This window comes from Pongo pygmaeus, chromosome 20, assembly GCF_028885625.2.
Source record: "Pongo pygmaeus isolate AG05252 chromosome 20, NHGRI_mPonPyg2-v2.0_pri, whole genome shotgun sequence".
NCBI classification, from domain to species: Eukaryota; Metazoa; Chordata; class Mammalia; order Primates; family Hominidae; genus Pongo; species Pongo pygmaeus.
In genome coordinates, this window is record NC_072393.2 from 16,244,034 (window position 1) to 16,270,231 (window position 26,198).

General features: G+C 46.1%; 1 protein-coding gene across 2 annotated transcripts; it reads right to left on the reverse strand.

The window, feature by feature from the left end:
* Positions 1-5,630: 5,630 nt before the first annotated feature.
* On the reverse strand, positions 5,631-18,489 carry LOC129020914 (C-type lectin domain family 4 member G-like). Of its 2 annotated transcripts, none has more exons than XR_008495926.2 (3): positions 16,490-16,611; positions 8,343-8,446; positions 5,631-5,887 (listed from the first exon to the last, which is right to left on the reverse strand). XR_008495926.2 is itself a non-coding variant. In XM_054465839.2 (3 exons), exons 1-3 carry the CDS (start codon positions 18,451-18,453, stop codon positions 5,749-5,751), a joined length of 315 nt encoding a protein of 104 aa, XP_054321814.2. In that variant the 5' UTR covers positions 18,454-18,489; the 3' UTR covers positions 5,631-5,748. The 2 variants fall into 2 exon arrangements, 1 of the variants encoding a protein (XP_054321814.2); XM_054465839.2 differs by lacking the exon at positions 16,490-16,611 and adding an exon at positions 18,382-18,489.
* Positions 18,490-26,198: the final 7,709 nt, after the last annotated feature.

Sequence of the window (26,198 nt, forward strand, 5' to 3'; positions counted from 1 at the left end):
TGGTCCTGCCTTCTCAGGTGGCCAGTCTAGTGGAAGGAACAAGGGATATGTCTATTAAGTAACTTATATGACATAATGCAGTTAGCGTTACAATAGAAGTAGAAGCCTCGGCCCCTCTCAGAGCTCTGGAGACCTTCCCCTCCATCTACTCCGGCAGCATGGGAAGTTCACGGGGGCCACACTTGGCACCAAGTGTTTTCCTAGTTTTGCTTCTGAGGGCCAAGATGCCATGGTGCTTTCTGTAGCATTTAACTGTGTGGAGCTCTGGGACTCTTGTGTCTTGGGGGAAGAAAGGACCACTTTTTTTTTTTTTTTTGACAGAATCTTGCTCTGTCTTGCCCAGTCTGGAGTGCAGCGGCATGATCTCGGCTCACTGCAGCCTCCGCCTCCTAGGTGGGAGTGATTCTCCTACCTCAGCCTCTTGAGTAGCTGGGATTACAGGCATCTGCCACCACACCCGACTAATTTTTGTATTTTTAGTAGAGATGGGGTTTCACCATGTTGGCCAGGCTGGTCTCGAATTCCTGACTTCAGATGATCCACCCGCCTCAGCCTCCCAATGTGCTGGGATTACAGGCATGAGCCACTGCGCCCAGCTGAAGGACTACTTCTAATTCCTACCTATGTCTCTTGCTGCTAATTAAACATCTAAGTTTAGAGGCTAAGGGGGATACTACCTGGGGACCATTCCTCCGGACTGGAGTGAGCCTGTGTTTCTGTCTTCATCTTAGCCCCGAGCTATGGATCAAACCTCGTCTGCCTGCAGCTCTGTGGTTGATCCTGAGAGACTCCTTCATTTGCACGAATGAAGTGTAGATAAGAGTTGTGTGTCAACTTTTAATGAGCCCTCAAGGGTCATTGAAAAATCCCATGGCATGTTCACTGATGAAACTTAGAATTGGCTTCCTGGGGATTGTTATGACAATAGAGTTTGGTAGATCGTGCCGGCAGGTGTTCCATTGGGCTGTTTGATGCCACTCAAGGCTCTAGCCAAGTGCATTTCTGATGTGTCCTCCAGGAAGGGTGTCCAGGGGCTTTGACCGATGAGCACGGGGAGTTTTGGAGGAGGGCTGGAGGTGGCGGGTTCAGATGAATTCTACTAATTGCTTGGTATGTGGACCCCATGACATCACTTCAACTGAATTCTCTGGGAGTTTGTTGTCGTTGTTGTTGTTGTTGTTGTTGTTTTTAGATGGAGTCTCGCTCTGTCGCCCAGGTTGGAATGCAGTGGCACAATCTCGGTTCACTGCAACCACCACCTCCAGGGTTCAAGTGATTCTTCTGTCTCAGCCTCCTGAGTAGCTGCGATTACAGGCACCCGCTACCACACTCAGCTAATTTTTGTATTTTTAGTAGAGATGGCATTTTGCCATGTTGGCCAGGCTGGTCTTAAACTCCTGAACACAAATGATCCTTCCACCTCGGCCTCCCAAAATGCTGGGATTACAGGCATGAGCCACCGCACTCAGCCATTGTTTTCTTTGTTTCAGCAGAGATCCACTGGCAGTGTGAATTGTTGATTTCTCTTTGGGTTCTTAAACACAGATTAACAGGCAGAGGGAGACTTGTATAATAGTCTAAGTGGCTTCATGCCTCAGGACCCTGGCTCACACCAGATAAACTTGACTGCCTACCTATTTCCTGGCTGTGTGACCTTAGTGAAGTGAATTGACCTCTCTGAACCTCTGTCTGCAAATGGGGAGGCCAATAATAATAGCACCTGCCCCACAGCATGATGCCTGTAAACGTATTGGCATTTCATAAATCCTCAATATGTGCTAGATAGTATGTTTGTGTCACCCAGTAGAGTCTTGTTAGGGATCTGGGTACAATTGATGGAGCCAGCTCATGGCTTTACTTACCTCACCTCATGCCTTTAAAACTCGTCTATTCATGCCTGTATTGAGGATTTATTAAACACTTTTTGTGTTCCAGACTGTAGGAACCAAACCTTGTCTGCCTGCAGCTCAAACAAGAGAACAAGCAAGATGAGATCCTCTGCCCTCCTGGTGTTTTTTATGTTCTCGTGGGGAGAAAATGTATTAAAATATGAGTTAATGCATCAGACATATAAAATAATAATTTCAAGAAAATGGATCTGTGATTGTAAATATTGGGTCAAATTTAGCATCGGAGTAAACAAATAAATGGATATTATATCCAATGGGGGTGGACTGTAATTAAATGACTTTCTAGGGTGTGGCTGCATCCCCATGAAGCTCAGACCCCATTGTTGCCTTTTTATTTTATTTTATTTTATTTATTTATTTATTTATTTATTTATTTATTTATTTTTGAGACAGAGCCTGTTGCCCAGGCTGGAGTGCAATGGCGTGATCTCAGCTCACTGCAGCCTCCGCCTCCTGGGTTCAAGCGATTCTCCTGCCTCAGCCTCCTGGGTAGCTGGGATTACAGGCGCCTGCCACCACGCCTGGCTAATTTTTTTGTATTTTTAGTAGAGATGGGGTTTCACCATGTTGGCCAGGCTGGTCTCAAACTCTTGGCCTCAGCCTCCCGAAGAGCTGAGATTACAGGCGTGAGCTGCCGCTCCCGATCTGGTCTTGATTTCTCTTTTTATAAGCACACTAACCCCACTGGGGGACCCTACTTTCATGGCTTAATCTTAACCTAATTACATTCAAAAGGCCCCATCTCCAAGTATTATCACATGGGGGGTTAGGGCTTCAACATATGAATTTTTGGGGAGACACACATTCAGCTCATATAACCCTGATCTGAAGCTAAGTTTCTGAACCAGGAGCAAGAAATTACTCTTAGTTTCTGATAGCTTGTCTCCATGACCCCGGAAGAAAAATCAAACATGTTTCTCTTCGCTGCAGCAAGGATGCAGGCATCTATCTCATTCTCATGCGGTCCTAAGGTTCAGGGCAGTGACAGCAAGAACCAGACCAGGTTCCTATTTGACCTAATTCCTCTTTTTTTTTAAGACAGGGTCTACTCTGTCACCCAGGCTGGGGTGCAGTGTTATGGTACAATCAAGGCTCACTGCAGCCTCACGGTCCTGGCCTCAAGCAACCCTCCTGCCTCTGCCTCCTGAGTACCTGGGAGTACAGGTGAGTGCCACCATGCCTAGATAACTTTAGTATTTTATTTTATATTTTACTTTATTTTATTTGTAGAGATGGGGTTTCACCATGTTGCCCAGGCTGGTCTTGAACTCCTGGGCTCAAGCAACCTGCCTGCCTCAGCTTTTCAAAGTCCTGGGATTACAGGCATGAGCCACTGACCGTGGCCTAATCCAAAATGATATTTGTTGGGGAACAAGTGTTCCTACGGATCGTGACCTTGTTATGCCATGACTGTTCGGGTGTGAGTGATATTCCTGTAAATATGTGAGTTTGAGCCAGGTTCAAGGAATGATCATGCCTAATTCTTTTTTTATTCTTTCAAGAAATATTTATTAAGCAAGTATTCTGATGGGTTTGAACTAGGCCTGGATGCAGCAACAGGACTCGGAGGATCACATCCCTTAGCCAGTTCCTCACATTGATCCACCATTGCCTCACAGACTTTGGTCTTTTACTGCCTTAATAATCTTCACTAAGAACCATCTGCACTATGATGTGTTTCTCTCGATGGATTCACTGTTGTTTTTTTTTTTTTTTTTTTGAGACAAGGTGTTTTTGCCCAGGCTGGAGTGCAATGGCACAATCTCAGTTCACTGCAACCTCTACCTCTGGGTTCAAGTGATCCTCCTGCCTCAGCCTCCCAAGTAGCTGGGATTACAGGCACGTGCCACCATGCCAAGCTAATTTTTGTATTTATACTAGAGACAGGGTTTCACCATGTTGGCCAGGCTGGTCTCAAACTCCTGGCCTCAAGCAATTCACCTGCCTTGGCCTCCCAAAGTGCTGGGATTACAGGCATGAGCCACTGCACCTGGCCAAAGCTGCCACTTTTAAACCATCAGATCTCGTGAGAACTCACTCACTATCATGAGAACAGTGTGGGGGAAATCATCCCCATGATCCAATCACCTCCCACCAGGTCCCTCCCTCCACGAGTGGGGATTACAATTCGAGATGAGATTTGGATGGGGACAGACAGCCAAACTATATCAGGACCTGAGGGGCTCAGCTATCTTTATCCTGAAAGCTTCAGGCTAATTGCATCAGAAGAAAGCCTCTGATCTGGGTGTTTAGTGAAATGGAACTTGGTCCCCTGTGTTGGTCAACCTAGGTTTGGAATGCTGCAGTAACAAGTAGTGACCTTGAAATTTTAGCAACCATAAACCAAAACTAAAATTCTAAGGCCTCCCAGCCATCTGAATGGACTCCTCCTTTCTCGGCCAAGGGTATTCCAAAGTTAACCTGAAAAACCTGAACCTAGTTCAGGCCATGATGGGAAGAGAAGGTAGAAGTAGAAAGGGCCAGACATGCCTCATTATAGCCTCCTCCCTTTTGGTATTCAGGAAAAGCCAACCAGCATAAACATCAATGCAGACCTTAAGTCTGATAAGAAACATTTACCATCTATTCTCTCTGAGGCCTGCTACCTGGAGACTTCATCTACACAATAAAACCTTGGTCTCCACAACCCTGTATCATAACCCAGGCATTCCTTTATATTGATAATAACTCTTTCAACGAATTGCCAATCAGAAATTATTTTTTTATTTTTATTTTTTTGAGAAACAGTCTTCCTCTGTCGCCCAGGCTAGAATGCAACATTACAATCTCGGCCCACTACAGCCTCTGCCTCCCAGGTTCAAGTGATTCTTCTGCCTCAGCCTCTGAGTAGCTGGGATTACAGGTGCCCACCACCACGCCCAGTTAATTTTTTTGTATTTTTAGTAGAGATGGGGTTTCACCAGGTTTGCCAGGCTGGTCTCAAACTCCTGACCTCAGGTGATCCACCCAACTCAGCCTCCCAAAGTGCTGGGATTACAGGCATGAGCCACCACACCTGGCCTGCCAATCAGAAAATTTTTAAATCTACTTATGACTGGGAAGCCCCCACTCTGCCAACCCTGCACTGCTGCCCAGCTTCAAGTCATCCCACACTTCCAGATTCAACCAATGCAAATCTTACTGTATTGACTGATGTATTATGTCTCCCTAAAATGTATAAAGCCAAGCTGTACCCCGACCACCTTGGGCACATGTTGTCAGTACCTCCTGAGGCTGTGTCAGGGGCACATCCTTAACCTGGGCAAAATAAACGTTCTAAATTGATTGAGACCTGTCTCAGAAACTTTTGGATTCACACAACTGACAACCACAAAGCTTCATTTCTTGCCTACATTTATATCCATAGTGGGTCCGCAGAAGCTCTGTTCTGCAGGGTCTTCTTCCTTGCAGGACCAAGCGTGAAAAAGTGGCCCCTCTCTCTGGGATGGGCTGTTCTTGTAGCAAGGGAAAAGCAAAAATAATATAACCACACAAGGCTCTTAAGGCTCCTGCTCAGTGGTGGTACATGCCAATTCCTGTTCCATCTCATTGCCCCAAGCAAGAGCATGGCCAAGCCTGGCTTTAATGGGAGTGGGAACTACAACCCCCTTGCAGGGATAGACGGACCCAACATTGCTCCTGGGGCGTTTCTTCCACTCAGCAGAAATCAGAAAAGGACATGAAAAGTGAGCAAGCCTTGTGCCAAGAAAGACTCTAGGCTTTGGAGAAACGTCCTTTATTGTTGCCTCTGGGGATTCAGAGCCCAGAGAGGGCAGGGATGGAGGTTGAGGATGCACAACAAGAGGTTTACGTCAATCTTATGGGGTAGGGGCCTAGGTCAGCAGCTCTGCCTCTTCTCACAGATGTAAACGGGAGACTCTGATTTGCAAGAGGAGTTGCTCCAGTGTCGCTGGTAGAGCATCATAACACAGGCTGGGGTGGTTCTATTATCATCCAATTTCCTGGAGTCCCAGTTGCTGTGAAAAGATGCCCACCACATCCCTTTCTGATGGGACCAGAGCCTGAAGCCCCAACTCCTGCCCTCTGTGAGTCAGGATCTGCCACCTGAGGCTCAAGAGGACTCCCAGTGGGAGCCATTTATTGAGCCCATTGTATGGTAACCATCTGGTCAACCCCTTCCCATTTTTTTCCAAGTGGAGCTCAGATAGGAGTAGCAACAAGGCCACAGCCTTCAGAAAAGCTGAAAGTCTTCCAGCTCCTGGGCCACCATCCGACTGCCCTATCCCTCTGGCCTTCTCCCCTTCTCCAAGATCCATTCCGCTTGAAACCAGGCAGACCCCATTTAAATTCCAGCTCTGCCACTTGTATCTGTTTGACTACGGTCTTAATGTCTATGAGCTGCCATTTCCTGTTTTGCAAAATAGAAATTCATTCTGAGGATATGATGACCAGTGCACGTAAGGTATACGGAAGGTGCTCAGATTGCAGATCAATTTGCCAATGAGACAACTTCTGCCCTAAGCCTGGCCCCATACAGAGCAGCTTGCTGGTCAGGGAAGGTGATGCAGGAAGTAGGAAATGTCACAGAAAAAGGCACGTGGTGTGAGGATGCAAGACAATGCAAGGGTATAGTGAATTAAAGTGTCCTCTCCAAAAATATATGCCACGTCCAACCCCCTAACACCTGTGCATGTGACCTTACTTGGAAAGGGGGTCTTTACAGCTGTAATTAAATGAAAGGTCTCAAGATGAGATCATCCTGGGTTTGTCAGGTGGGCCCTAAATCCAATGATGAGTGTCCTTATAACAGACAGAAAAGAGGAGACACAGGGGCAAGGAGAAGGCCATGAGAAGACAGAGGCAGATGGTGGAGTGATGCCGCCGCAAGCCAAGGAATGCCTGGAGCCACCAGAAGCTGGAAAACACAGGGAAAGATTCTTCTTCCTTAGACCCTTTGGAAGGGGCATGGCCCTACTGACATTTTGACTGGAAACCTCTGGCCTCCAGAACTGTGAAAGAACACATTTCTGTTGTTTTAAGCCACCCAGTTTGCAGTACTTTGCTATGGCAGCCATGGGAAAGTCATACAGTTGGCAAATGCTACATTGTTTCACTCCTTCTGAATAAGCTTAGTGCTCATTAGCATATTCAAGGCTCTGAAAAGTCCTGCAACAAAGAAAGCAGTTTGACAACGGGTGCTGGCAAGGTTGCAGAGAAACAGGAATGCTTTTACACTGTTGGTGGGAATGTAAATTAATTCAACCATTGTGGAATTCCTCAAAGATCTAGAACCAGAAATACCATTTGACCCAGCAATCCCATTACTGGGTATACGCCCAGAGGAATATAAATCATTCTGTTACAAAGATACATGCATGCATGTGTTCACTGCAGCACTATTTAAGAAATGGAATTAACCCAAATGACCATCCATGATAGACTGGATAAAGAAAATGTGGTACATATACAGCATGAAATACTATGCAATCATAAAAAGGAACGAGATCGTGTCCTTTACAAGGATATGGATGGAGCTGGAAGCCGTTATTTTCAGGGAACTAATGCAGGAACAGAAAACCAAACACAGCGTCTTCTCACTTATAAGTGGGAGCCGAACAATGAGAACACATGGACACAGGGAGGGGAACAACACAACTGAGGCCTGTCAGGAGGTGGGGTTGGGGGAGGGAGAGCGTTAGGAAAAATAGCTAATGCATGCTGGGTTTAATATCTAGGTGATGAGTTGATAGGTGCAGCAAACAATCATCGCACACATTTACTTATGTAACCAACCTGCATATCCTGCACATGTACCCCAGAAATTAAATTAAAATAAAATTTAAAAAAGATTACGACTCTCTCTGAAGTCTCAGATGATTGTCAGCACTTTTTAGCAATAAAGTATATTTAAATTTAAAAAAAAAGAGTTTGACATTGAACCCATAATTTCTCAAGCATCCAAACTGGGAACACTCTTGTCAAGTAACAAAATAAAAATAACTAGGGTAATAGAAAGGATGTCGGCTGGGCATGGTGGTTCACGCCTGTAATCCCAGCACTTCTGGAGGCCGAGGCGGGTGAATCACCTGAGGTCAGGAGTTTGAGACCAGCCTGGCCAACATGATGAAACCCTGTCTCTACTAAAAATACAAAAAATTAGGTTGGTGTGGTGGCGGGTGCCTGTAATTCCAGCTACTCAGAAAGCTGAGGCAGGAGAATCGCTTGAACCCAGGAGGCAGAGGTGGCAGTGAGCCAAGATCGCACCACTGCACTCCAGCCTGGGCAACAAGAGCGAAACTCCATCTCAAAAAAAACAAAAACAGAAAGGATATCAGGCAGTTTGGGAGCTACTACGGGCACTTCATTGTGAATGAATGAAAGAGAAACACCTACAGTGGTCATAACTTACTGCCTGAAAGCCATGCCTGCCTCTTAGGGGAGACTATCTTGGGTGTCAGAGGAGATACTCACATGTAGGTGGGGGCTGAGCCATCTGTCCACCTGTGGGCACTTCCTTGGCCATCTTTGAAGAGGCCTATCCAGGATGTCACCTGGATAGTTGATGTCAGGAAGTCCTGGAGGGAAGAAGGTACATTTGGGAGGTGGAATTCCTTGGAAGCTGAAATGATGGAGGCGGGGGTATCCAGAGGGCGACAGGAGTAAGATGCAGAGACACAGTTAGATGGGCAGGCAGACAGAGGCAGGCAGGGAATTCACTGCCCTTGAATCCTGACTTTGAATCCCAGATCTACTATGTATTAGGTTGGTGCAAAAGTTATCGTGGTTTTACCACTATAGAAAACAGTGTGGAGATTCCTTAAAGAACTAAAAATAGGGCTGGGTGCGGTGGCTCACGCCTGTAATCCCAGCACTTTGGGAGGTCGAGGGAGGTGGATCACCTGAGGTCAGGAGTTCGAGACCAGCCTGACCAACACAGAGAAATCCCGTCTATACTAAAAATACAAAATTAGCCAGGCATGGTGGCACATGCCTGTAATCTCAGCTACTCGGGAGGCTGCAGCAGGAGAATTGCTTGAAGCTGGGAGGCGAAGGTTGCGGTGAGCCGAGATCACACCATTGTACTCCAGCCTGGGCACCAAGAGCAAAACTCTGTCTCAAAAAAAAAAGAAAGAAAAGGAAAAAAAGAACTAAAAATAGAACTACCATCTGATCCACCAATCCCACTACTGGGTATCTACCCAGAGGAAAAGAAGTCATTATACGAAAAAGATATTTGCACAAGCACATTTATGGCAGCACAACTCACTATTGCAAAAATATGGAACCAGCCCAAATGCCCATCAATCAACGAGTGGATAAAGAAACTGTGAGATATATATATACACACATACATATATATGTGTGTGTATACATACACACATATATGTATATATATATACACATACATATATGTATATATATACATATATGTGTATATATATACACACACATATATACACATATGTGTATATGTATGTATATATGCACACACACAGTGGAATACTACTCAGCCATAAAAAGGAATGTATTAATGGCATTCACAGCAACCTGGATGGAATTGGAGACCATTATTCTAAGTGAACTAACTCAGGAATGGAAAACCAAACATCGTATGTTCTCTCATAAGTGGGAGCTAAACTATGAGGATGCAAAGGCATAATAATGACACAATGGACTTTGGGAACTTGGGGGTAAAGGGTGGGAAGGGGTGACGGATAAAATTAGGTTCAGTGTATACTGCTCAGGTGATGGGTGCACAAAATCTCACAAATCACCACTAAATAACTTACTCATGTAACCAAATACCACCTGACGAGGGAGGTGATCCACCTCCCTCGACCTCCCAAAGTGCTGGGATTACAGGCGTGAGCCATGGTGTCCGGCCCTATTTTCAGTTCTTTAAGGAATCTCCATACTGTTTTCTATAGTGGTAAAACCACGATAACTTTTGCACCAACCTAATACATAGTAGATCTGGGATTCAAAGTCAGGATTCAAGGGCAGTGAATTCCCTGCCTGCCTCTGTCTGCCTTTCCATCTAACTGTGTCTCTGCATCTTACTCCTCTCACCCTCTGGACACCCCCGCCTCCATCATTTCAGCTTCCAAGGAATTCCACCTGTTCCCCGAAGACCTATGGAAATAAAAAATAAAATAATCGTAGTTTTGCCATTGAAAGTAATACACGTTGTAATGGCCTCCAACAATTCAGCCATCCCTCAGTTTCCCCATCAGCACAAACAAAAGAATAGAGATCCCCAGCTCTTAATATATTCTCACAGCTGGGCACGTTGGCTCATGCCTGCAATCCCAGCACTTTGGGAGGCCAAGGTGGGTGGATCACGAGGTCAGGAAATCGAGACCATCCTGGCTAACACAGTGAAACCCCGTCTCTACTAAAAATACAAAAAAACATTTAGCCGGGTATGGTGGCGGGTACCTGTAGTCCCAGCTACTCGGGAAGCTGAGGCAGGAGAATGGCGTGAACCCTGCAGGCAGAGGTTGCAGTGAGCCGAGATCGCCCCACCGCACTCCAGCCTGGGCAACAGAGCGAGACTCTGTCTCAAAAAAACACAAAACAACAACAACAACAACAACAAAAATATATATATATATACTCACAAGTCAATTGTGAGAAGTGTGTGCACCTAGGAAGACCCCCTGGATAAATATTGGCTGTAAGCATGCATGTCAGAGCAAGCAGTTTGATCTATAGGCCGTAGGAAGACTTCTATCAGGAGACTCAATCCCAGGGACAGTCTTGAGACCCTATCTTGGGTCAAGCCTTGTTTTTGGCCTAGGAGACCCAGACATGATTCAGATCTAGCCCCAGAGTCAGTGGATACCAGGCAACCCCAATGCAGCATGAAGTGCTGGGATAAAGATCTCTGATGGGCCGGGCGCGGTGGCTCATGCCTGTAATCCCAACACTTTGGGAGGCAGAGGCGGGTGGATCACCTGAGGTCAGGAGATCGAGACCATTCTGGCCAACATAGTGAAACCTTGTCTCTACTAAAAATACAAAAGTTAGCTGGGCATGGTAGCACGTGCCTGTAGTCCCAGCTACTTGGGAGGCTGAGGCAGGAGAATCGCTTGAACCTGGGAGATGGAGGTTGTAGTGAGCTGAGATTGCGCCACTGCACTGCAGCCTGGCGACAGAGCGAGACTTCATCTTAAAAAAAAAAAAAAAAATCTCTGATGATGCTACAAGAGGATGTGGAGGAAGGTATGTTTGTGTTGGGCTTTTGAGGGATGAATAAGAGTTCTCCATGCAGATGGCAAAGGAAAGTACTCTCCAGAGAGTGACCCACAGGAATCAGGGCTTCGAGACAAGACTACAGTGCACAGGGTCCGTTCCCTGAATGACAGAGCAGTGAGATTGGGTTGGGGCAAGAGCAGGCAGATATTCAAGATCCCACTAAGAGTACTGTACATGATCCCAAAGGGGATAAGGATAGGAATCTCAAAATCCTTGTAGAATCCTTCCTCCACCTCCACTAAGGTCCTACCTTTCCGTTTCCCACCTGTTCTGCTCGGCTGTTGATGATAACCAAGTGCGCTTGGTTCTGGGCACAAGAATCATTGGCCTGGGGCCAAGTGAGGTTGTCTGAAAAGAAGCTATAACAGAAGCCCTGGAAGGCCTTCCAGCTCTTGGGGCAGGGCAGGCAGGAGGATTCTGTGAGGATGGAGCCATTAGCAAATTTAGTGTATCCAGCTTTCCACCCAGTTGCCCACCCACTCGCTTCTGGCCACATTCTTAATGGCGTCCACTTGAATACACCCAGCAATGGGGAACTCACTACCTAGACAGTTGGTGCTTGACATTACTGAAACATATCAGAAGGACATACTAAAATGCCATAAATATCCTACTAGGCGTGTTGGCTCACGCCTGTAATCCCAACACTTTGGGAGGCTAAGGCAGGTGAATCAGTTGGGGTCAGGAGTTTGAGACCAACCCGGCCAACATGGTGAAACCCCGTCTCTACTAAAAAAATACAAAAATTAGCTGGGCACGGTGGCACGCACCTAGTCCCAGCTACTTGGGAGGCTGAGGTGGGAGAATTGCTTGAATCCAGGAGTTGGAGATTGCAGTGAGCCAAGATGGCATCACTGCATTCCACCCTGGGTGACAGAGTGAAGCCCTGTCTCAAAAAAAAAAAAAAAAAAAAAAAAAAAATGCCATAAATATCCTATTAAGTGGAAAAGGCAACTCTAGGAATAATGTGCCAGGCGTGGTTGGCTCATGCCTGTAATCCCAGCACATTGGGAGGCTGAGGCGGGTGGTTCACTTGAGGTCAGGAGTTCAAGACCAGCCTGTCCAACATAGTGAAACCCCATCTCTACTAAAAATACAAAAATTGGCTGGGCGTGGTGGCGGGCACCTGTAATCCCAGCTACTCAGGACTCTGAGGCAGGAGATTGCTTGAACACAGGAGGCGGAAGTTGCAGTGAGCTGAGATCACGCCATTGCACTCCAGCCTGAGCGACAAGAGCAAAACTCCGTCTCAAAAAAAAAAAGAAAAAAGAAAAGAAAAAGAAAAAGAAAAAAAGAAGAATGTGAATAATATACTACCTTTAAATAAAATAGAAAAGCATATGTTTGATATTCCTTGTTTTCTTAAAGAAACTCTACAGCTGGGCACAGTGGCTCACGCCTGTAATCCCAGCACTTTGGGAGGTCGAGGCAGGTAGATCACGAGGTCAGGAGATCAAGACCATCCTAGCTAACATGGTGAAATCCTGTTTCTGCTAAAAATACAAAAAAAAAAAAAATTAGCTGGGTGTGGTGGTGGGCTCCTGTAGTCCCAGCTACTTGGGAGGCTGAGGCAGAGAATTGCTTAAACCCAGGAGGCAGAGCTTGCAGTGAGCCGAGATTGCGCCACTGCACCCCAGCCTGGGCAACAGAGCGAGTCTCCATCTCAAAAAAAAAAAAAGAAACTCTAAAGCAGTTGTCCTCAATCAGGGGCGATTTTGTCCCCCGCGGACATCTGGCAATGTCTGAAGGCATTTTTGTTCACCACAACTAGGGGAGAGGTACCACTGGCATGGAGAAGGTGGAGACCAGGGGTGCTGCTAAACACCCTGCAATGTACAGGACAGCCCCTTACTGCAAAGAATGATTCATCCCCACATGTCAATCGTATTGAGTGTGAGAAAGGCTGCCCTAAAGGAATAAAGCCCAGCTAATTCCAGTAGTTCTTGGGAGTTTGTGTTGGGGCTTACGTGGGGAACAGGGCAATGAGGTTTCGGGAGTGGGAGGGAAAATTCTCACTGATTTTATCTATATCCATCTACAGAACACACACCCCATCAATCATTATTTGTGGGTTCCATATTTATAGATGCACCTACTCACTGAAATGTATTTGTAACCCCAGAGCTGATACTCATTTTGGGGGTCATTCATGCAGATAAGTAGAGTAGTGAAAAGTTTGAGTCTGAGATAGAACAAAAGAACTCTCTGCTGCCTTGTTTCAGCTTTCCTGCTGTAAACAAGTGTCCTTTTCATGGACTGTTGAGTGCCATGTTTTTCACATTTTTGTGCTTTTTTTTTTTTTTTTTTTTTTGAGACGGAGTCTCATTCTGTCACCCAGGCAGGAGTGCAGTGGTGCGATCTCGGCTCACTGCAACCTCTGCCTCTGGGGTTCAAGTGATTCTCCAGCCTCAGCCTCCCGAGCGGCTGGGACTACAGGCACACGCCACCGCGTCTGGCTAATTTTTGTATTTTTAGTAGAGACGGGGTTTCACCATGTTGGCCAGACTGGTCTCGAACTCCTGACTTTGTGCTTTTTATTGATGACTTTGTTGTTGAAAATGGCCCTGGCATAATTTTGAAGCACAGTCTAGTGTTCCTAAATGCAAGAAGGCTGTGATGTGCCTTGTGGAGAAAATATGTGTATTAGAGCAGCTTCATTCAGGCTTGAGCTATAGTGCTGTTGACCATAATTCAAAGTCAATGAATTAACAATATATATAACATGTATTTAAACAGAGCCTGTAATCCAGCACTTTCAGAGGCCGAGTTGGGTGGATCACTTGAGGCCAGGAGTTCGAGACCAGCCTGGGCAATATGGCGAAACCCCATCTCTACTAAAAATACAAAAATTAGCCAGGCATGGTGGTGCACGCCTGTAGTCCCAGCTGCTTGGGAGGCTGAGGCAGGAGAATCACTTGAACCTGGGAGGCAGAGGTTGCAGTGAGCCAAGATCGTGCCAGTACACTGCAGCCTGGGTGGCAGAGGGAGACTCTGTCTCAAAAAAAAAAAAAAATGTATTTAAACAGAAACACACACAAACAAGGCTATGTATGATCAGTTGACAAAATGTTGTGATGAGAGGCTCGCTGGAACCTAACTCTGTATTTTCTCCTGGGACCTGTGGTTCAGGATTCGCGAAATCAGTTCTCTCTGGACTTCATAGTGTGTAGCAGTGGTGGATACTGAGACTCAATGGCTTACACAGCATATCTCATCCTGTCATTCAAAAGTTCTATTTACATTCTGTTAAGTGAAATAAGCTAGGCACAGAAAGATAAATCCTGCATGATCTCACTTATCTGTGGAATCTAAAAAATCTAATTCATAGAAGCAGAGAGTACAACGGTGGTTACCAGGGAATGGGGGAGGGGGGTGGGATAAGGAGATGTTGGTCAAAGGATGCAGAGTTTCCATCAGACAGGAGGAGTAAGTTTGGTCGTGATGCACTGCACAGCATGGATACCATAGTTAATAATAACGTCATCTCTATTCCAAAATTCCTCAAAGAGTAGATTTTATTCTTTCTTTCCTTCTTTCTTTCTTTCCTTCTTTCTTTCTTGCTTTTTGTTTGAGAAGGAGTTTCGCTCCTGTTGCCCAGGCTGGAGTGCAACGGCACAATCTTGGCTCACTGCAACCTCTGCCTATGGGGTTCAAGGGATTCTCCTGCCTCAGCCTCCCAAGTACCTAGGATTACAGGCTCCCATCACTACGCCCGGCTAATTTTCTGTATTTAGTAGAGACGGGGTTTCACCATGTTGGCTAGGCTGGTCTCGAACTCCTGACCTCAGGTGATCCGCCCGTCTCGGCCTCCTAGAGTGCTGGGATTATAGGCATGAGGCACCACACCCAGCCAAGAGTAGATTTTAACTGTTCTCACCACATACACACAAAAGAATATGTAGGTGAGGTGATAGATTCATTAGCTTGATTTGCTGATAGATATGTTCATTAGCTTGTGGAATGATTATTCCACAATGTATACATTTTAAATTTTTGTTTTTATTTTTATTTTTTTTTTGAGACAGAGTCTTTCTCTGTCACCCAGGCTGCAGTGCAGTTGCACGATCTCAGCTCACTGAAGCCTCTGCCTCCTGGGTTCAAGCAATTCTTGTGCCTCGGCCTCCCAAGAAACTGGGATTACAGGCAGAGGCCATCATGCCTGGCTAATTTTTGTATTTTTAGTAGAGACAGGGTCTCACCATGGTGCCCAGGCTGGTCTCGAACTCCTGGCCTCAAGTGATCCACCTGCCTTCCTTGGCCTCCCAAAGTGCTGGGATTACAGACAGGTATGAGTCACTGTGCCCTGCCCACAATGTGTACATTTATCAAAACCTCACATTATACCCCATGGATCTATACAATTATCCATTGAAATTTTATTAAACATTTCATTTAATTAAATGTTCATTTAAATTTAAATTAAACTTGCATTAAAGTCAATTAAATATTTTTTAAAGTTTTATTAATTTTTTGATATCGACTTTTGTTTTTTAGTTTTGGGAAGGAAAAGAGTTCTACTTAAAATATGTAGCACAAAGGTACCACCTACAACGGAATGTGATCCAATAGGGTTGTTTGGAACCCAGGTATCTGCATTTTAGCAAACTCCCTGCATTCATCTGACAGGCTGCAGAGGACCCACCATATTTTGCAGCACACTGATGTGGTGATTTAAAGTGGAGGCTCCGGACAGACGTAGATTTACAGCAGACACCTGTAATCCCGGCACTTTTGGAGGCCAGAGTGGGAGGATCGCTTGAGCCCAGGAATGTGACACAAGGCTGGGCAACATAGTCCAGGGGAAGAGGAGGGGAGGGAAGGGGAGGGGGAGGTGAGGAGGAGGGGAAGGGGAGGGGAGGAGGAGTGGAAAGGGAGGAGAGGAGGAGTGGGAGGGGAGGGAGAGGGAGGGGATAGAGGGGGAGGGGAAGAAAAAGAGGACGGGGAGGGGAAGAAAAAGAGGAGGGGAAGGGGAAAGGGAGGGGAGGGAAAAGAAAAGAGGAGGCTCAGAATCCCGACAATGACTCTTGAGCATGACGCTGCTCATTTCCCCCGATTCCGCAGCTGAGGGAACTGAAGCTGAGAGCGGTTAAAGGGGCTGTCCCCGCTGTTGCACATAGCCACACCTGCAGAGCAGGTCTCACTGTCCTCAAAGCCTTACTTTTCTGGTATCGCTTCACTATCCCTTGGTCTGACCATGTCACCTCAACTTTCTCCATGTTCTGCTAGCACTAAAAAGACCCAAGAATCCCCCGGGCATTGGGCTGCCTTTCCGAGATCTCTGCTGCAGGAAGTCCCCATCACCAGTGCTGAAGGGAGCAGAGTCCCCGCCCTTCTCCCACCTCCCTTTCCCCACTCCTCACCATTGCGTGCCTGGATAACCTTTATTTGCCTGAACATTTCACCCCGAATGAAGTCCCGGTCATGTCCGGCGTCTGCCAACCCCTGTGTCACTGAGAGACCCAAAGAGAACGCGCTGGTAAAGGTCTTGGCAGAGTTGCTGGTGGGGGGATGTGATTAAGGGTCGGGGGGGCGGGGCATCTCCTTGGACGCCCACTCACCTTGTTCATCCCTGCACATCCTTCGTCATCCTCAAGACTGGGGAGAGACGCCAGCAGCATGTTCTAGATGCTCCCGTCACCCAAAGAACCTCCCTGGGGTTTCTCTCTGTTGCCCCAACTCCCAGAGTCCAAGACTTTCTTCCAGCCCCAGGGCAAGGCACTTTGGAGCTCTGAAATGTTCCACTCATTTTGCAGATGAGAAAACCCAGGCCCAGGGACATAAAGTTTCTTGTCTAAAAGCAACAAGCTAGTGAGTGGTAAGGAGGGAATTTCATTCCAGTGTGTCTGGACTGTTTAGGGAATGCAGGGAAGCCTGAAGGTTCTAATCCCAGCTCAGGGCTGGGCTTGGGGGATGTACTCACCAATCACTCAAACCTGCTCGCTAATGATTCTGCTCCTTCAGTCCATACAGACCCCCGCGTGCCTCCCTCTGAGGCTGGTGAGGAGGTCAGCTCCCTCCTGTGTCACCATGGTCATCCCCAGGGACATGACCAGCAGCCTCTCCAGCTCCACCCCTGTCCCAGCGTTTCCGAACCCGACCCACCCTACAGGTTGGGAGCCTGCATGCCTGCTGTCCCGGGGCCACCCGGTCCCCCCTGATTCAGCCACCTTACCTTTGGACAGAAGCACACTGAGGAGAACAACCAGGAGAAGCAGGATCAGAGACACCACCAGGAAAAGATACTTCGAGGTCTTTTTTTATTTTTTATTTTATTTTATTTTATTTTTCCGAGACAGAATCTTGCTCTGTCGCCCAGGCTGGAGTGCAGTGGCACGATCTCTGCTCTCTGCAAGCTTCGCCTCCTGGGTTCACGCCATTCTCCTGCCTCAGCCTCCCGAGCAGCTGGGACTACAGGCACCCGCCACTGTGCCCAGCTAATTTTTTGTATTTTTAGTAGAGACGGGGTTTCACCGTGTTAGCCAGGATGGTCTCGATCTCCTGACCTTGTGATCCACCCGTCTCGGCCTCCCAAAGTGCTGGGATTACAGGCGTGAGCCACCACACCCAGCATTTCCAGGTCTTGTCATGGGGCTTCTGTGCCCGCTGCCCTGGGTGGAAACCAGGTCAGCTTCCCCTCCCTTCAGGGACATCCACTCTCTTTTCCTTAGATGCCCGAGTCTCCTCTCAGGCTGCAGGGAAATCGCTGAAACCTCCGTGCTCTTCTGGGCCCCCTGCTGAACCTACCGGATATTGAGGACTCAGAAAAGACTAGAAAAAGAAGCCTGTCCCTCTGGGATGTGGAGTAATGAGGAGGAAGCCTCAGAAAGATGGGAACTCCATGCCCTCTCTTTCTCCTGCCTATGGTTAGAGTGCAGGGGCAACCCAGCACCCAGCTCTTTTTTTTTTTTTTTTTTGAGATGGAGTCTCCCACTGCCACCTGGCCTGGAGTGCAGTGGCATGATCTCGGCTCACTGCAACCTCCGCCTCCAGGGTTCAATAGATTCCCCTGCCTCAGCTTCCCGAGTAGCTGGGATTACAGGTGCCCGCCACCATGCCCAGCTAATTTTTTTGTATTTTTTAGTAGAGATGGGGTTTTGCCATGTTGGCCAGGCTGGTCTCGAACTCCTGACCTTGTGATTCACCTACCTCGGCCTCCCAAAGTGCTGGGATTATAAGCGTGAGCCACCGCGCCCGGCCCACCAAGCTCTTAATTGCACATAAAAGGGCTTCTGGTCCCAGCTCCTTGACTCACCAGTTTCCCCCAGCCTGAGGGGAAGTTTGGGCCCCAATGCTGATAATTCTTTGGGGTCCTTGCTGCTAGCATCCCTGCCTTCAATCATGACCGCAGCTCACTCTGCTCCAAGATGCTCCTACTCTGCATGCTTATTTCTGGGAAACTCCACCCAGCCCTTGGAAGGAAACGCTCCCCTTCAACCCTCTTACACTGCTCCTCCTTGCTGGCTTAGAGTGTGGCCCAAGATCCTGAGATACCTGGTCATCTGTTAACACAGCCGGAAAGAGGATCTGGGTCTCTGAACTCAGGAGGCAGTGGGCACCTAGTCTCCTGTGCAAAGCTGATTTCTGTCCAAGGTGATTGAAACACAAAGCAACAGAGAACGGAATCTCAGATCCCTGTACTGACACCCCCACCGCCACTCTCTGCTTCTCACAGCTTAGCGTGAAAAGTGCTCTCGGCTTCTCACGATGAAGTGGTGGACATTTCAACCTAGGAAATGATTTGTGTGACTCTTTTCTTGGACACCAAGGACAATGACATTTCCCAACAGCTTTCATTCATCTCCCCAGCTAGGTAGCTACTTGTAGTTTTAAGACATACATGCAGCCAATAAGCATATGAAGAAAAAAAACTTTACATCACCGATCATTAGAGAAATGCAAATCAATACCATAATGAGATTCCATCTCACATCAGTCAGAATGGCTATTACTACAAAGCCAAAAAATAACAGATGCTGGGGGCAGGGGGTTGCAGAGAAAACGGAATGCTTATACACTGTTGGTGGGGGGTGTAAATTAGTTCAACCATGGTGAAAAGAAGTGTGGCGATTCCTCAAAGAGCTAAAAACAGAACTACCATTTGACCCAGCAACCTGATTATTGAGTATTTATCCAAAGGAATATAAATCATTCTACCACAAAGACACACACATGAGAATATTTATCATAGCACCATTCACAATAGCAAAGACATGGAATCAACCTAAATGCCCATCAATGATAGACTGGATAAAGAAAATGTGGTACAGATACACCATGGAATACTACGCAGTCATGAAAAAGAACAAGATCATGTCCTTTGTAGGAACATGGATGGAGCTGGGGTCCATTATCCTAAGCAAACTAACGTAGGAACAGAAAACCAAATACCACGTGTTCTCACTTACATGTGGGAGCTAAATGATTTGAACACACCGACACATAGAGGGGAACAACACACACTGGGGCCTATTGGAGGCTGGAGGGTAGGAGGAGAGAGCGGATTAGGAAAAATAACTAATGAGTACTAGGCCTAATACCTGGGTGACAAAGATAATCTGTACAACAAACCCCCATGACACAGGTTTACCTGTATAACAAACCTGCACATGTACCCCTGAAAGTAAAATAAAATTTTTAAAAAATGAATACAGGCCAGGCGTGGTAGCTCCTACTTGTAATCCCAGCACTTTGGGAGGCCAAGGCAGACAGATCACATGAGGTCAGGAGTTCAAGACCAGTCTGGCCAACATGGTGAAACCCTGTCTCTACTAAAAATACAAAAATTGGCTCGGCACAAAAATCGGCTGGGCGTGAGGGTGGGTCCCTGTAGTCCCAGCTACTCGGGAGGCTGAGGCAGGAGAATCACTTGAACCTGGGAGGTGGAGGTTGCAGTGAGCTGAGATCGCACCACTGCACTCCAGCCTGGGTGACAGAGCGAGACTCCGTCTCAAAAATAAAAGGTTTTAAAAAATGAATACAATGAAACAAATAAGAAAGGAGGAACTAACATATATTGACTGCCTTTATGTGTCAAACACCATGATATGCCATTTACACATCTTATTTCATCTTCTCACAAACTGTCTAAGATACAGCAGTTCAACACAGGATAGGCTGCAGGTTCAGCGCTTAAATCACAAGCTAACAAGAGGCACAGTTAGGATTTGAATCAGTCCTTTCTAACACCAAAACTTTTTTCCTCTGTTATTCTCTATGTTATTCAAACATCTATACTACATGTTTGAAAGAAGGGAAAGAAAAATTACCTAGCCAGTTGCTATAAGTCAAATCATGTCCCCTCAGAAATTCATACATTGAGGCCGGGTGCAGTGGCTCACACCTATAATCCCAGCACTTTGGGAGGCCAAGGCGAGTGGATCACTTGTGGTCAGGAGTTTGAGACCAGCCTGACCAACAAGGTAAAACTTTGTCTCTACCAAAAATATAAAAATTAGCTGGGTGTGGTGATATGCCTGTAATCCCAGCTACTCAGGAGACTGAGGCACGAGAATCACTTGAACCTCGGAGGCAGAGGTTCCAGTGAGCTGAGATTGCCCCCACTGTACTCCAGCCTGGGTGACAGAGCAAGACTTCATCTCAAAAAAAAAACATCATATGTCGAACTCTTGACTCCTGGTATCTCAAAATGTGAGCTTATTGGGAAATAGAGTCATTGCAGATGTAATTAGTTAAATTAAGATGAGGTCATGCTGAAATAGGGTGAACCCCTAATCCAATATAACAGTTGTCCTTTTTTTTCCCCACTCTGTCGCCCAGGCTGGGGTGCAGTGGTGCGATCTCAGCTCACTGCAGCCTCCACCTCCCGGGTTCAAGCAATTCTCCTGCCTCAGCCTCCAGAGTAGCTGGGATTACAGGCATGCGCCACCACACCAGTCTAATTTTTGTGTTTTCAGTGGAGACGGGATTTCACCATGTTGGCCAGGCTGGTCTCAAACTCCTGGCCACAAGTGATCTGCCCCCCTTGGCCTCCTAAAGTGCTGGGATTACAGGTGTGAGCCACTGCACTCGGCCGTCCTTATTTTAAAAAGGGACATCTAGAGACAAACACAGATACACGTAGGAGGAACACCACATGGACATGAAGGCAGAGATGGGGCGATGCTTCCAAAAGCCAATAAACTCCAAAAATGGCCAGAAAACCACCAGAAGCTAAGAGAGAAGCATAGGACACATTCTCCCTCAGCCTCAGAAGAAACTAACCCTGCCAGTCCCTTGATCTAGGATTTCTGGTCTCCAGGACCACGAGACAACCATTTCCTGTTGTTTAACCCACTCAGTTCGTGGTACTTTGTTACAGAACCCCAGGGAACTAACACACCACCTATTTTGCCTATTGTTTTGCAATCCTTTGCCATATGCGGGTATGTTTTACACTATTATGGCCATAATAGTATAGGTCATAAGAGTTCCCCATGTTTCTAGGTAATCCTAACAATTTTTGAAACAGGAAAAATGTGCTCACACTCATTAGTAGTCACAGAAATGCAAATGAGATGACCAGGAGATATTATTCCATGCATATCACATTGGGGAAAATTAAGAAGACTCACTAAGTATTGGTGAAGATATGGAGCGACCAGAGCATTCATACACTGCTGGTGTGAGTATAAATTGGAGCAATTATTCTGGAAGCAGTTCAGCTCTGTACAGTTGAGATGAGGACACACACACCTTTGCAGGTCCACTCCTAGGTGTATATCTAACAGGATTGTGTGCTTATTTGCACCAGGAGGCATGTATAAGAATGTTCATCACAATTTTTTGTAATAGACAAAATTAAGAATAAGCCAAATACCCATTTGAGTACAATGAGGAATAAACGGTGTTATATCCAAACAATGGAGAAGCATACATCAATGAAAATGAGCTCACTAAAACTACATAAGAGGACTTGGAGGAACCTTCCACATTTTGTAATGTTGAGCGACAAACAAATGAACAAGACATGAAATTCTACATAAACAGTGTCTATTCATAAGTCAAAAAAAGTTGTTCAGGCCAAGTGTGGTGACACATACTTGTAGTCCTAGCAACTTGGGATGCTGAGGCAGGAGGATCACTTGGGGCCAGGAGTTCAAGGTTGTGGTGAGTTAGAATTGCACAACTGCACTCTAGCCTGGGTAACAGAAGGAGACCCTATCTTAAAAAAAAAAAAAAAAGCGTTCAAAAGCAGTTCTTGCAACTTACTTTTAAAAGAATCAGCAATGGGCCGAGTGTGGTGGCTCACACCTGTAATCCCAGCATTTTGGGAGGCCAAGGCTGGCAGATCACAAGGTCAGGAGATAAGACAATCCTGGTCAACGTGGTGAAACCCCATCTCTACTAAAAATACAAAAATTAGCTGCGTGTGATGGCGGGCGCCTGTAGTCCCAGCTACTCGGGAGGCTGAGGCAGGAGAATTGCTTGGACCTGGGAGTCAGAGATTGCAGTAAGCTGAGATCGCGCCATTGCACTCTAGCCTGGGTGGCAGAGCAAGACTCTGTCACACACACACACACACACATACACAAAAGAATCAGCAATGAAGAGTATGAAATAGATACATAGGTAGGTAGATAGATGATAGATAGATAGATAGATAGATAGATAGATAGATAGATAGACACCTCAATAATACAAACATGGCAGAGTGTTAGCAAAGAGTGAATCTAGTTGAAGCGCATACCAGTTCATTGTACTATTTCATGGGTCTCAATTTTTTTAATTGTTTCAACCTTTATTTTAGATTCAGGGGGTACAAGTGCAGGTTTGGGGTATGGATACCATCACCCAGGGAGTGAGAATGGTACTCAATAGGTAGTTTTTCAACCTATGCCCTCCTCTCTCCCTCTCTACTTTAGTAGTCCCCAGGGTCTACTGTTCCCATCTTTATGTCCATGTGTACCCAGTGTTTAGGTCCCACTTATAGGTGAGAAGATGCAGTATTTGGTTTTCTGTTCCTTCATTAATTCACTTAGGATAATGGTTTCCAGCTCCATCTATGTTGCCACAAAGGACGTGATTTCATTCTTTTTCATGGCTGCGTAGTATTCCATGATGTATATGTACCACATTTAAACAGGTGGCACACACCTGTAGTCCCAGCTACTCAGGAGGCTGAGGCAGAAGAATCGCTTGAACCCAGGAGGCGGAGGTTGCAGTGAGCCAAGATCGCACCATTGCACTCCAGCCTGGGTGACAGAGAGAGACTCCATCTCAAAAAAAAAAAAAAAAAATCCAATCCACTGTTGATGGGCACCTAGGCTGATTCCATGTCTTTGCTATTGTGAATAGTGCTACAGTAAACATACAAGTGCATGTGTCCATCTAGTAGAACAACATATTTTCTTTTGGATAGATACCCACTAATAGGATTGCTGGGTCAAATGGTAGCTCTGTTTTAAGTTCTTTGAGAAATCTCCAAACTGCTTTCCACAGTGACTAGACCAATTTACATTCTCACCAGCAGTGTTCCCTTTTCTCTGCAGTTTTACCAGTATCTGTTTTTTATTTGTTTGTTTGTTTGTTTGTTTACTTTTTAGTAACAGCCATTCTGATGGGTGTGAGATGGTATCTTATTGTGGTTTTGGCTTGCATTTGTCTGATGATTAACGAAGAGGAACATTTTTTCATTTGTTTGTTGGCTGCTTCCCTATTCAATAAATGTTCCTAGGATAACTGGCTAACCATGTGCAGAAGAATGAACCTGGACCCTGACCTTTCACCTTGTACAAAAATTAACTTGAGATGAATTACAGATTTAAATGTAAGACCTCAAAGTATTAAAATCTTAGAAGAAAACCTAAGAAACATCCTTCTTGACATCAGCCTTGGCAAATAATTTTTGGCAAATCCCAAAAACCAATCACAACAAAAACAACAGAGTGAGACTCTTTCTCATATTTATATTGAGTATCACAGTCTGCTAAATAATTCCTATGTATTGAAATATAATGCCCTAATCCTGATATTTGTTGTTTTAGGTCACTACGTTTTGGTGGGGGGCTGACTTGTTACATAGTAATAGACAACTATTACACAGGCTTAAGCACTTAATAAATATCTTTTTTTTTTTTTTTGAGACAGAGTCTCACTCTGTCACCCAGGCTGGAGTGCAGTGGTATGATCTCAGCTCACTGCAACCTCCACCTCCCGGGTTCAAGCAAAGCTCCTGCCTCAGCCTCCCAAGTAAAGTAGCTGGGACTACAGGCATGCACCACCATACCCGGCTAATTTTTGTATTTTTAGTAGAGACGAGGTTTCACCATGTTGGCCAGGCTGGTCTTGAACTCCCAACCTCAAGTGATCCTCCCGCTTCGGCCTCCCAAAGTGCTGGGATTACAGGTGTGAGTCCTTTTTTTTTTTCTTAAGATACAGGGTCCACTCTGTTGCCCAAGATGGAGTGCAGTGGTGCCTGGCCTTAATAAGTACCTTTTGAAAGCACAAATGAACTATACAATTGGAGTTTATCATACAGAAGCACAGTCCGACTGGGACCCAACTGTGTCAGCGTCACTCCCAGATACCTTGCCTATCAGCACTTCCTTATGACGAGCACGTTAAAAGCATATGTTACCTGTTCATGAAATAAATCGCAATTAAAGGACAACTGCTTAAGTTCTAGCCAACTTCTTGGGGGTGAGTCTGGGAAGAAGTTTAGAAGCAATATTTCTGACAAATAAATGGCGAGATCGTGTGGTACTAGTGTTGATTGTGTTCGTCATTTATTCAGAGATGTTTACTGAACCGGCTGGGGGCGAAAGCTCATACCTATAATCCCAGCACTTTGGGAGGCTGAGACAGGCAGATCACTTGAGACCAAGAGTTTGAGACTAGCCTGGCCAACATGGCGAAACCCTGTCTCTACTAAAAATACAGAAACTAGCTAGGCGTGATGGCACAAACCTGTAATCCCAGCTACTTGGGGGGCTTAGGCACGAGAATCTCTTGAGCCCGGGAGGCAGAGGTTGCAGAGAGTCGAGACTGCACCACCGTACTCCAGCCTGGGCGACAGAGTGAGCTGAAAAGAAATGGAGAGAGAGAGAGAGAGAGAAAAGAAGAAAGAAGGAAAGAAAGAGAGAGAGAGAAGAAAGAAAAAGGAAGGAAGGAAGAAAGAAAGAAAGAAAGAAGAAAGAAAGAAAGAAAGAAAGAAAGAAAGAAAGAAAGAAAGAAAGAAAGAAAGAAAAAGAAAGAAAGAAAGAAGAAAGAAAGGGAGGAGGGAGGAAGGAAGAAGGGAGAGATGGATGGAGGGAGGGAGGAAGGAAGGAAGGAGAGCTAGAGATAGAAGAAGAAAGAAAGGGAAAGAAAGAAAGAGGAAAAAAGAGAGAAAGAAAGAAAAGGAAAGAAAAGGAAGGAAGGAAAAAACAAAGAGCAAAAACAAAAAGAGGAGAGTGGAGGGAGATCACGCCACTGCACTCCAACCTGTTGACAGAGTGAGACTCCATCTAAAAAAAAAATGCTATTTTATATTTTATTTTTTGAGATAGTCTCACTCTGTTGCTCAGGCTGGAGTGCAGTGGTGCAATCTTGGCTCACTGCAACCTCCACCACCCAGGTTCAAGTGATTCTCCTGCCTCAGCCTCCCATGGAGCTGAGACTACAGGCATGCGCCACCACGCCTGGCTACATATTTTGTATTTTTAGTAGAGATGGGGTTTCGCCATGTTGGCCAGGCTGGCCTCGAACTCGTGGCCTCAAGTGATCCACCCACCTTGGCTTCCCAAAGTGCTGGGATTACAGGTGTGAGCCACCGCGACCAACCTAAAAATGCTGTTTTAAACACTGGGAAGCACAGGAAAAGATGCTCAACATTATTGGTCATTAGAGAGGGGAGGGGAGGGGAGAGGAGGGGAGAGGAGGGAAGGGAAGGGGAGGGGAAATGTTTACTGAATTATGTCTAGGCTCTCTTCAAGCAGGTGTCTTAGATGGGTTTCCAGAAGCAGATTGAGATAAAGAGCCTGGTGTTGGGCCTATTGTTAAGTGTGAGCCTTAATCGGAGAGGGGGTGCAGTTCACTGGGAACCTCTAGAGGACAGTGTAGGAAATGCACTGAGTTATTCCAGGAAAAGGG